At 35.1% G+C, this 12875-nt stretch overlaps 2 protein-coding genes across 12 annotated transcripts in view; one reads left to right on the top strand and one right to left on the bottom strand.

Moving 5' to 3' along the window:
• Nucleotides 1-1727: 1727 nt before the first annotated feature.
• LOC306873271 (cytosol aminopeptidase-like) lies at nucleotides 1728-9124 on the bottom strand. Of its 4 annotated transcripts, none has more exons than XM_079422443.1 (14): nucleotides 8980-9124; nucleotides 7610-7707; nucleotides 7387-7502; nucleotides 7229-7283; nucleotides 7022-7127; nucleotides 5631-5790; nucleotides 5333-5497; nucleotides 5081-5239; nucleotides 4880-5004; nucleotides 4718-4806; nucleotides 3651-3753; nucleotides 3481-3560; nucleotides 3237-3349; nucleotides 1728-2530 (listed from the first exon to the last, which is right to left on the bottom strand). In XM_079422443.1, the coding sequence occupies exons 2-14, from the start codon at nucleotides 7700-7702 to the stop codon at nucleotides 2344-2346; spliced, it is 1551 nt and encodes a 516-aa protein (XP_079278569.1). In that variant the 5' UTR covers nucleotides 7703-7707; nucleotides 8980-9124; the 3' UTR covers nucleotides 1728-2343. The 4 variants fall into 4 exon arrangements, with proteins under 4 accessions (XP_079278569.1, XP_079278570.1, XP_079278568.1 ...); XM_079422444.1 differs by having other exon boundaries at nucleotides 8867-8992; XM_079422442.1 differs by lacking the exon at nucleotides 8980-9124 and adding an exon at nucleotides 8663-8745.
• The window catches only part of LOC306873268 (circadian locomoter output cycles protein kaput-like), a 17399-nt gene continuing 13006 nt past the window's right edge, over nucleotides 8483-12875 (top strand). For 2 of the 8 annotated variants that reach the window (XM_079422434.1, XM_079422437.1), the window contains exons 1-2: nucleotides 8558-8897; nucleotides 12014-12121. In XM_079422434.1, the coding sequence (XP_079278560.1) occupies nucleotides 12099-12121 (23 nt within the window). In that variant the 5' untranslated portion in view covers nucleotides 8558-8897; nucleotides 12014-12098. Of the gene's footprint in view, nucleotides 8898-12013; nucleotides 12122-12875 lie in introns of all 8 variants that reach the window. The other 6 variants (XM_079422435.1, XM_079422432.1, XM_079422431.1 and 3 more) reach the window with 6 other exon arrangements.

The raw sequence follows: 12875 nt of genomic DNA, 5'->3' as shown, positions 1-12875 counted from the left end.
GACAGTTGTGAAATACTAATTTGTATTTATTTATTTATTAAACTGAAAGATTATACTGAAATCTTTTAATTGCAGAAATTGTTATCTTGGCACAATTAAGCTAATTTATGACATGTTATGTGAAATAATTTTTCTCCATATCAAAAAATCTACTGAAAATCTATTAAAAATAGTCTCAATTTTCTTCCTACTTAAAAAACAACAACAACTGAGATATATAGATATTTAGATTTTAGAAATATTGGATAAATGTCTGTTAAATGAATACATGTTAATTATCCTTCTGTTCTCATCATTGTGCAGTTCCCAAAAGCACATTATTAAAACGGTTTAATGATTCAAGAGATTGGCTTCATTTACCACAAACTTTCCCACTTTAACAAAAGATGAACAAAATAGCCAAGAGTATATTTTGACTGTATGAGGGTGACCTTGTACTCTGGCTGCACTTCTGAACTGTTATCAAAGTTGATCCCTCTTCGTCTCAGCCTTGCGCAAATCTCATACATATAACTCTATACTCTCAAATCCCGAGACGGGCTTACTAAAAAGTCAACTTGTAGCAAAATAGATGGAACATCATCTACAGTACTGCATCTGAAAAGTAAACTTACAGGTGGACTTGTAGTATAATAGATGTAACATATAGGCAATACTGTCTAAAAAGTAATCTTATAAGTAAACTTAAGGCAACTAAAGCAGTGCTGTTCATTAGAATACGTAGGTAAGGATGGTGTATGTGTGTAAAGGGGATATTTGGGTTGTGTGTGTGTAGGGGGATTGTGGGATGAAAGCAGGGCGCGCGTGCTTAAACCTCTGCGCTGTTAGAACAATCGTTCTCCTCTCCATCTCGACCCGCTTTTCAGATTAAGTTTATTGCACAAATTCCACATCAGCTTACAGCACAACGTCCGATCTAACGTCTTCAAAACACACTCCTGCTAAACCTAGTTTAAATTAGAATTCACACAGACAAATCGACTCGAAAACATTCGAAAAGAAAACCATTTTACAGTTATTTCGACGCATTTACTTTTATCTTTGAGGATATGATAAAAGTTAGTTTTTGTGAGATTTTGCATACTTCTGGAGACATCTTTTAGCAACTGTGTCCCCGGAGGATAGTCAGAATGTTCCTAAAGTTAGAAACACACAAAGACGCATGGTGTGAGAGGGTTTGATTCCAGTAAATTGCCCTGTTTTGTGTGTAAATGAGTGCTCAGGCCCAGCTGACACAACACCGAACATTCTGAGATAACACAAGCCTTCTCTTCGTCCTCCATTCACTTTCACAAAGCCATCTAGTGGTGTACAAAGCTACTCACTTTTCATACCTTTCAAGTTGCAGTTATTGAGTTCAAAAGTTTCTCCATAATGACCTAAATAACATGAAGTCTTTGTACAGATGTTTTTCTTCTCAAACATTACCTCTGCATAGGAAACATACAGTAAATCTTTAAACATGGCTGGGAATACATTATAGAAAGCACCATTTAAAAGGACAGATCAGCCCAAAATTTCAACTCATCATTTACCCACCCTCATGTCATTCTAAACTTATTTGACTTACTTTCTTTCAAAAAAAAAAAATTATATATATATATATAAAATGTTTTATTTAATATAGCGGAGGTCAATGGTTATCTTTTATAAACTAATATCTTTCTTATATTCCACAAAAGCCATAAGTCTAAAAAAACATGACTGTGAGCAAATCATGAAATAAATATACTTTTAAATTTATTTCAATATTAACATGGAAAAACAAGATGCCACATTAACTTTTAAGCATAAATCTAGTGTTTAATGAAAGATCAAATTGATGAAAATAGTTTAATTTGTTTAAGTAATACATGAAAAAATAATCTTCACACTAGTCTTTCATTATGACATTTATCACACTTCATTGCCACATGACTTTATTGACCTTGTATTTTGTGAATTTATACATGGTATAATACTGGTACCATTTAATCTTATTACACGAATATGAAGAATTTGAAAAGTTCCCTAAACTTTGTGCCACTATTTTTTTAATACAATACCACTTTAAAAGGCAGTCCAGCAAACTGGTCTTTCATTCTCTAGTTTCAGTTGTTGCTTGTTACAAAGTAACTAGATTTTAGCAACAGTGTGGCAGGTTCTAGCAATGCTTGTCAGCAGTTCCCATTAGATATTCTTGGAACTAAAAGTTTCTTCAGCGATGACGTTTTAAATCTTTTCACTTTGTTGATCACTTCTGTCTTCTAATTTCGCAATCGTATTTATAATGGTTCTGAACACTGATTATCATGGATATTCTGTACTTCCGAGGCAGCCAAGTCAAAGGTCACAATGGTCACATTAGGGTTCAGAGGCCAAACCAGCAGCAAACTCCACCAACGTACGTGTAGGTCTTCCAGACATTCCTTTTCTCAGGTATGGAACTTCTTCCTTATTGGTCATGACGCCGGCAATGTCGAGATGAGCCCAATGATCAGCTGTCACAAACTCTCTCAGGAAGGCTGCGGCAGTGCAGGCGCCACCTGAACTGTGAGGTCACAGACCAGTTCAGTGTTATGGCAAACAAAAACAAGCACATTTGGAGTTGGTAAGAATTTTAAATGGTTTTGAAAGAAGTCTCTTATGCTCACCAAGGCAGCATTTATTTGATCAAAAATAAGGTAAAAACAGCCATGTTGAAAAATAACTGTATTCTAACTAATGTAGAATACGGCTGCCACAGTTTTCAGTTTCACATGATCCTTCAGAAATCATTCTAATATGGTACAATGGTGCTCAAGCAACATTTTTGTATTATGATCACATTTGAAAATGGTTGTGATGCTTAAATATTTTGTGAGACCTTTCCATTTTCAGGAATGTTCAATGAATAGAAAATCTGAAATATAACTTTAAATCTCTCTCTTTTTTTAATCAATTTAGTGCATCCTTGGAATGAAGACCCTTATAAAATGGTTTGCGAACACATTTCTCTTTCCAGTATAGACATTTTTGTTTCTACTGAAACAGGAAGTTGGGGTGGAACATACTGAAGAAATTCAGTGCAGCCAAAATTGCATTTGGTCACAGAATCTACTGCATTTGATATGAATTGTATATCCCAATAGCCTTTAGTTCACATGACACCTCAGTCAAAACCATGATCTGCTATTTCCGGTTGAACTAGAGGGTACAAACACACTAAAAAGAATGAAACAATGAGTGAAATAGCATATGTGAGTGTTCATATGTACCGGCTATATTTTCCAATGTTGTTCAGATCTGCCAGTGCACTCTCTGTTATTTGTTTGGTGTAATGCTGAAACAGTGGCATCCTCCACACCCTGTCACCGGTAACAATGCTTGCCTACGAGTATACAAAAAAAACATATGAAGACATTAGTTTCCACAAAGCCATACAATATGATAGAACAATGCCAATGAAGAATAGTATTCAAGTAATTTTGACATTTAGATGTGAGTGACGTTGCTCATTACCTTATGCAGCCGCTCCCACAGCCAATCAGAGTTAGTAAACACGCCTGCAGCAGCAGAACCTAGGGCCACATCCATGGCACCTGCCAGAGGAACAAAGACAAAGAGAAACCATTAATACAGTATAAGTCTATGTTAAATTGAAAGCATCAATGCAGCTTGTGAGTTGGTACCTGTAAGCGTAGCCACATTGATTATTGCTCTGGGCTTGAAACTGTGAGCATAACACAGAGCATCAGCCAAAATCAGTCTGCCCTCAGCATCAGTGTTGTCAATCTACCACAGAAAAAAAACAATGTTCCATCTTTATTTCTTATTGAGAATATCTATTTGACAGAGTCTTTGGGCATTTAAGCAGAAACACCATCCAATTCAAGACTAATTATTACTTAATTACTTAATATTTAATAATTTTGCAGAACTGCTCTCTGATGGCATTTCATTTTATAAAGTTTATCAAATAAAATAAAAAAATAGGCTAACTATGCAAATATGCTATTTAATATAGATCTTTATATATGATCACATAATAAATGTACAGTTTATGGACGTTAAGATTTTATTTAATTTTTTAATCTAAATACTTTTATTCAGCAAGGACAATAGAACGATAAAAAGTGACAATAAACACCTTTAAATCTTTACAAAAATGTTATATTAAATAAATACTACTCTTTTAAACTAAGCAAAAATGTTTCACAATTTCCTCAAAAGCATTAATCATCACAACTGTTGTTAACACTGTTAATAATAATAATAATAATAATTAAAAAAAAACTGTTGTTAACAATAAAAAAAAATTCTTGAGCACCAAATCAGTATATTACTGAAGGATCAATTTCAATTTTACAAAATTCACCTTTGCCATAGCAGGAATAAGTTATATTTCATTAAAAAATAAAATAAAATAGAAAACAGTTATTTTAAACTGTAATGATATTTCACTATATTACAGTTTGCTGTATTCTTTATTCAAATTAAGAGGTAGCACGCCTAATATGATTAAATATATGATTAGACAAACATATAACTGTAAAGTTTTTTTTTTATATTTTAGCATTTTCGTTTCAGTTTGATAGAGATAAAACAATATTTGGCGGACACCCTTTTAAAGACCCCTGGAAAAACTCAGGATACCTTTTTTTTTTTTTTTTATAGTGATAACATTTGACGCAGATGCCAAACAGTAATGCATGGTCTCTGTGTTCATACCGGTACGATATGTGCAAGAGGAGAATACCTGAATGGTTTTGCCATTTTTGGCATGGACAACATCACCCGGTTTGTTTGCTTTTCCACTAGGCATGTTTTCACAGAGTGGTGCCAAACCTGAAATAAGAAACATGAGGTTAGTTTGTGTGCTAACAGTTGCAGTGGACAGTGTCTAGGGCAGTGGACAGACCGATGATATTGATGGGGAGTTTCAAAGCTACTGCCGTCACGATAGCAGAACACACAGCGGCTGCTCCACCCATATCTGCTCTCATGGCATCCATGCCTGAAGGCGGCTTCAGAGAGATTCCACCGCTGGAATGAGACGGACAAACTAATTATTTGCTTCGAATTCACAACTACTGATGTTTTCAGGTTCTGATATAGTTACCTGTCAAAGGTGATTCCTTTTCCCACCAGCACAAGAGGAGGCTGTGCAGAGTCTAAACTGCCTTTGTAATGCAGCTCAAGAAAGATAGGGGGCTCCTCTGAACCTTTTGACACACTTAGAAAAGCCCCCATTTGCTCACTCTCAATCCAAGACTGAGGCCTTAAAAATGAGAGAGAAACAAACAAGGAAGAGTGCTGTGTTGCTTTATCATTAACGAAAAGTATGACAGACTTTAATGAACTTTGACACTACCTCTTGTGAACAGCCACTTTGTGAGCAAAGGGTGAGAGTTTCTGCTCTATAGTGTTTGCGAACACTGTGGGAGTGATGTGATTGGCTGGAGCTTCCATTAGTTGCCTGGCCAGGTTCTGCCCGTCCCCATACAGAACACCTTTCTGCCATGCTGCTGAATCCACACTGCAAAGAAACAGGAAAGAAGACATTAACGAGACAGAATTCTTAGGATGAGTGTAAGGGGTGCCATGCGTGTGGCTTTATTACAAATCCTGCAATTAATTTCCTAATATTTAAACATCTGTGTTTTATATACCTCCCATATGGTTGGGTTGTGACACGGACCTTCTTCTTGGTTTTGAGCTCATCATACTCAAAAAGCCCGAGCACAGCGCCCTCTGCTGCTGACTGCCCATCTCCACAAGGGTCCACCTCGACATGAGCTACCTCCAGATCTTGAAGCTGCCTGCAGCCCGCTGTACAAACACAGGAAAACATTTTAGGATGGTTTAAAATAATGCATTAAACAATTGAGTTCTCAATTTTCAGTACATGTATTGTGAAAAACACAAACTACTTGAATGAAACTCACATATATGAATTTTTCTGAGTTCCACAAGATTACAATTACATTATGCATTACAGTAATTTTTTTTTTCTTTTTTTAAATAGAAAGCAGAATGAACAACCTTCAAAACTCATTATTTCTTCATTTTATTTATGCAAAATCTAATTTCTTTAGATTTTGGGGTGAAATACACTACCAGTCAAACGTTTTTGGACAGCAAGATTTTTCATGTGTTTTAGAGAATTCTCTTCTGCTCACCAAGCTTGCATTTATTTAATCCAAAATACAGCAAAAGCAGAAATATTGTGAAATGTTTTTACTATTTAAAATAACTGATTTCTATTTGAATATATTTTAAAATGTAACTTATTCCTGTGATTTCAGCAGCATTTTAGCACCATTACTCCAGTCACATGATCCTTCAGAAATCATTCTAATATTGTGATTTGCTGCTCAAAAAACATTTATTAGCATTATTATTATGTTGAAAACAGCTGAGTACAATTTTTTAGGTGTCTTTGATTAATAGAAAGTTCAGAAGAGCATTTATCTGAAATAGAAATTTGTCGTTTGTAACTTTATAAATATCTTTATCATCTCTTTTGATTAATTTAATGCATCCATAAATAAAAGTATTAATTTCTATAATTTAATAGTAAATATAATGAATTAAACATACTGACTCCAAGCTTTTGAATGGTATAGTGTACAATGTTACAAAAGCTTTTTATTTTAGATAAATGCTGATCTTTCTATTCAACAAATAATAATGAATACGGTTTTAAATATTGATAATAATAATAATAATAATAAAAAGTTTATTGAACAGCAAATCAACATATTAGAATGATTGCTGAAGGATCACGTGACACTGAAGACTGGAGTAATGATGCTGAAAATTTAGCATAGTCATCACAGGAATAAATTACATTTGACAATTTATTCAAATAGAAAGCAGTTATTTTAAATGATAAACATATTTCACAATATTACTGCTTTTGCTGTATTTTAGATAAAAAAGAATTCTTTAAAAAAACATTAAAAATCTTACTGTTGAAAAACTTTTGACTGGTAGTTTATTACTCCGACATGTTCTCAAGTTTTCTTCAGATTAACCTGAACACAACAATGTAATTTACCTGACACAGCTCCACGGATGTTTTCCTTACACTTGTCCCAGTTTTCTTTTCCACACACACCTGTGCCGCTCTTACCAAGACCAACCACAACTACACTAGGGAAATTCTTCACAAGAAAAGGACTTTTGTAAGAATTTACTGATATATTAATATTGTCATCAAGCATCTTAAGGACAGAGCCAAGCTGACGTAGGGATGAGTTCACACCTGATGTAAACCATAGAAGATCCTGCTCTTGCCTTTGTTCAGGGGAGGTCCAGATCTACAGAGCAGAGAGAAGGAAGGAAGGAATGAATGAACGGATGGTGCAAAAAAAAAAAAAAAAACACGAAGAGACAGATGCAAAAGTCAAATTAGTTACTCACATCGACAGCATTTCTGACAGTTTTCCTGAGATCGACCTGTCAAATGCCGCTGCAGCCTCCGTGAAATGTATCCCGTCATTGTCCGACTGTTTCTCATACACACCAAGAACTAAACCCTAAATAAACCCATTCAGACATAAAAATAAAAACAACACGAATGGCTTGTCAGTGGCCTGTATGCACAAAGAGACATTCAGCTGATAAGCCGAATTATGAAACTTACTTTTCTCGCACTGGAAGCGCTATTAGGGACCGAAAAAAGTCTACAGTTGTGTTTTCGGATTGCAGTCATCAACACACTTCTGAATGGTATCATTGTCTCTAAATTTATAAAAACAGACTCAATCGTGATTCAGGAGATAAATGTCAGACAATCTTACATGTGACATTAGAAGGTTGAAAATCGCACAGAGGCGCAGCTGCTGACGTCAACAAAAGCCGACATTTTATTCCAAAATAAAAGTCACGCACATTTAAAGTTATAAAATTTAAGGGACTTTGGACCTGCTTGGCCCTCTGAAATAATACATTTTAAAAAATAAAACATCTGTGTAAGGATGAGAATGAGATAATCTTATGTTTCATTAAATTCAGCCGAACTTTTTTCTATTTAACATGAAATCGAAACAATAATAACGATCTGTATGTATTAGTTCATATTATAAACCATTTAAGTAAACCCCCAAATGTTTAGTTCTAACATTTTAATCTTAAATGATCAAATAGGACATTTAAATGAAATGTGTTTACACTGAAAATAAAAATGTACAAAAGCCTAACATCAGTTATCTGGTTTATCTGTAGCACGAGCTGGGAACTAGTTTGTTGGCTCCTTTCGTAGTTAGGCAATTTTAAATTAGTTATTAAATAATAATTTTGCAATTAAAAACCGAGTGATTAGTCTGATCAAACATCGTAGTTTACTCCACTCCACTTTACCTTTGAACACTAGGCAAATTAAAGTATAATGTTTGCTGCCAAAAGGTAGCACTGAAATAAAATCATGTAAAAAAATTATGCACGAAGAAAAGGCATTGAACACATTTTCAAGAAGTGCGCTTATTCTTTGCACACTATTCTGTAAGTGGATTAAAGTGGCTCAATATAGCAATTTGCGGCTACTGCGCATGTCTGCTCGTGTGAAGAGGCTCGGCCTAAATGTTTTCATCCTGTTCGAAACCGAAATTGACCTCGAACGGCCGCCGATCGAAGGTAAAGAAGACGAGAAGACTAGGCTGATAATGTATGTATTGTTACGACCACAGAGTAAACGCGCTTTTTAAAGGTGTGCAGATTTTGCGGCGATCAGGAGGAGCTTCCGCTACGCCTCGCGTGTCATTAGGCCCGCTGACCCACATTCGCGAGACCGCAGCTCGCTCGAGGAAGTGCGCGCATTAAACTCTGCATGGCATTTCTAGTTATTGCGCCGGTTATTCATCGCAGCGCTGCATTGTGATCTCGGGGCCGAAGGAGCTTATACCTGACAGGCGCCTGTGTGAGTGTGTTTTTCGGTAGGTACCAAATATATTTATGATAAAAAAGGCGGTGTTATGGGTCAACTGGGGACATGCGCGTGCACGCTAATAGTTTTACCCGAGTTTCCAGCAGATGTTGGACCTCCACAGATTCGTCACATAGAATTTTCAAAGGAACAGATTTCAAAGCTTTCCACATTATTTGTGAATGTTTGTGTCATTATTGGACTCCGTTGTTCCCCTGTCGATATTCCAGTGTATCTGACGCGGTTTACGGGAAGTCTTAATGCGTTTTCAAGTCACGTCTCAGACCTCGCCCAGATTAATTTGTTTAGGCTAATTTAAATTCGTGTGTATATATATATATATATAATAATGACAATTGTAAATGCATTAAATAAGATGTTACTTTGTTTCTTTGCAACGCGTGTGTAGGCAGTTCAAAAATATTACTTAATTTGTGTAAATGAATTTGAGCATCAATATTGCTGTGGTCAAAGGAATGTCAAGCATTTCATTTTCTATTTTTTGATATTGCTAAAGAATGAGTGATAAACAAGCTATAGTTTTGCATTATGCATATGATTTCGAATTGGTGTCACAGATAAGATGCAGTGAATTATTATGAATAGGGAATGTTCATCAAACATACATAGTTAGGTGTTGAAGCAAACACACACACAAAGACTTTTAATAATACGTAGCTTCAAAGCAGCTTTACATAAAATGCTTTTTCTTTTTTTAGTATGAAGGGAAATCTGCTATGTCAAAAATGACTGTCGATGTAATGTCCATGTTGCAGAAATGTACAGTTTTATAATAGAGGTCTGTCAAGTCAAGTGAGGTCACCTTTATTTATATAGCACTTTATACAATACAGATTTTGTCAAAGGAGCTTAACAGTGTTAAATACTGAATTAGTGTGTCAATGCAAAGAAAGTTCAATTTAGCTGTAAAGCAGCTCTAATATGAGGAGAATAGTAAACAGTCAGTTTCTCAGTTAAAGTCAGTTCATCGTTGATTCAGTGCTCAGTTTAGTTGTTCTGATGACTGTTGAGGTGAAGAGGTCTTCGCAGGGGATCTGTCTGTAGGGCACATCTAGTTGTCCTGGTCTTCTCTAGGAGCTGATCCACCATCTGGACTGGAAACGGGCTGGATCTGGGTAGTGAACATCATTCAGTTAAGCACAAACATGTTTAGGCAATGATTGTGATTATAATGATTACAATATAAGGATAATTTTGCAGTTTTGCATGTTGATTCGGAGTTGGGATCATAAGTTTTTTGCAGGGGTTGTTATCTCTTCACAGGTGTTAGTGTCATCTAAAATCTTCCGAAAGGCTGAATCCAAATGTTAGTGAGGTTCTTACCACTGAAATGAAGATAACTGGCATAATTCAAAATTATATATATATATATATATTTATATATGAGGCCCACACTCATTATTTATGAAACTGACAGACTTCTGTGTCATATTTTTAGTTCAAGAAGTCTACAATAAAGTAAATATTGATTTTCCTATTCTAATTAATGTTTGGGAGAGCGGTATCATATTTGTGTAAGATGCCAAATGATTATGAGGTTAGTGATGTATACTGTCTTTTGCAATATTAGCCATATATGTAATTATTAATCATCACCGTATCATGCTCTGCCTATCAGTCATGAAAAAGTTGTGGCTGTTGAGTGATTGTCACAGGACTTTCATAAAAAATACAGTATGGAAAATAGAAAAAGAAGCTATGAGGCAGTAAGAAAGATCCTACAGCATGGTTCACTTTTATTAGATGCTTGTCAATCACTTTGTCACTTTAAAAATGTAAATATTCCATACATGTGACATATATCGCTCACACATATTGTGGAAAAATGCCTTCCTGTGTTCATCATACATACAGTATTAAAGAGTTTGGCTTGAATCCTGCTCTGCTCATAACATGATTTCTACGGTCGGAAACACAAGCATAGTCTGGCAAGAGACCAGGACTATATGTAAAATGAAAAGCAGGAGTCATGAACTTAGAATTAACTTTAGACAAAGTGTTCTGTACATGTTCAATGAAACAGATTCACAACATTTATATTGAAGCACCTAACTAAGCATAATATACAGTACAATACAGACACACTATTTATTAATCGTATATAAAATTAAGTTAATTCAGTTGAATATATGATTATAAGAAACTGAATACAGAATTGTTCTGAACAGAGTTCTAAGCCAGTGCAAAATGTTGATTTCAGACCAGTCATAAATCCATGATGAAACTGTATGTCCAGGGAAGAGGATACAGAGGCACCAGAGCTGACTGTACAAGCTAGAGATCTTAGATAATAAAATCAGCAGAGCAAAATCACACAAACTCAAGCCAAAGTAGCTCATCTGTTTTTTTTGTCTTCATCACCCATCCCACCTCCTCCCCCTCTCTATATAATCACTCAGAAAATAAATAATTTGATTAAGATCAATTGTAAACTCAATGAATAGGCTTGTCCATAAAAAATCCAGGTAAACATACTAGCGTGCACGCGCACACCCCCAGTTAACACGATCCCCAGTTGATCCATAACAGCGGTAGTTCCGCTGCTGTGCATCAAAAGAGAGTGAAGAGTTTGTGAACAAGTTTTAAAAAGTCGGAATTTACTAACTTATCTCTTTAAGTTTAGATGTAACTGTTTATGCACTGACGTGACAATTCATTTTTCTTTATGACATACCCGTTTGGTTCAGTTAGGATGTTTTCTCACAACTTCAGTGTCCTGTTCTTGTTTGGAGGATTTGACTGATGTAAATGAATGTTATTACAGCTGTTGTGGCTGCAATTTCCATGTTATTATTGGGTTGAAGTGCCTTTCTAACTTGCATGCTTTGAAATGCACTTCAATAGAGGCTTTTAAATTCGGTAATGATTTGGTTTGATGCAGAGTGAGTGTGACTTTTTGAACCTGCAAGTGAAAATGTAGTAAAAGTTTGAATAAATCCTATATCTTTTGTAAAGATGACTATGTTGAGTAAGCGGTCATGTGGCCCTGAGCTCTGTGTGTCCATCAATTAACCTTTCACCTCTGACAAGAACAGAGTCACAGAAACAATATTAAAGTACACTGTTAATTCACCATTTAATTCATCCACTGTTTTGTGTCCACAGGCTTTCACATTGGCAGGTCCTCTTCCCCAATGTCTTCCCAGTGCATCAGGTTTTTTAACCCCAGACTGATCCATCATAAGACAGCATGATCATGAGCTCCAGAGACAGGTAGAGCTCAAACCAACTTCACACAGCAATATGTACATACTATTGTTCAAAAGATCAGGTTCGGCAAGATTTTTTAATGTTTTGTTTTGTAAAAACACTCAAAACATTCTTAGCAAGGCTGAATCTTGTGATTAAAGTACAGAATTTTAAAATAACTGTTTTCTATTGTAATATTTTAAAACATAACAGCAGTCATTTCTCCAGTCTTCAGTGTCACTTGATCCTTCAGAAATCATTCTAATATGCTGAATGGGTGTATAAGAAACATTTCGTATCCATATTTAAAAATGTTGTTTTTGCTGGAATAATACTTTTGTGGAAACCGTGATACTTTTTCATGATTCTTTGATGAATAGACAGTTCAAAAGAACAGCATTTAAGGAATATTTCATTTCTGTAATGTTATAGATTTCTTTTTTTTTGTCATATTTGGTCAATTTAATGCATCCTTGTTGAATTAACGTATTAATTATTTCCCCAAACATTTAAATGGTACTTCAAAAATAATTTAGATGCTTAGAAGCACAACAGAAAATGTAGTTAGATATAATTAATGTATGAATTCATGCATGCATATATCAACAACCTGCTTATTAAAGTGTAATCACAATTTTATATTCACCCATGCATTTTCAGTGTCCCACGTTCTGCATTTACATATTAAAGAAAGTACAGTAGGAGTGTGTTGTTAGCCTTAGCCTATTTTTAGAAGCACATGGCTTCTCTGTTTCTTTCTCTCTGTAGTAATAATGCA

Source organism: Barbus barbus, assembly GCF_936440315.1.
Source record: "Barbus barbus genome assembly, chromosome: 7".
NCBI lineage: Eukaryota > Metazoa > Chordata > Actinopteri > Cypriniformes > Cyprinidae > Barbus > Barbus barbus.
This window is presented reverse-complemented; position numbering and strand designations above follow the sequence as displayed.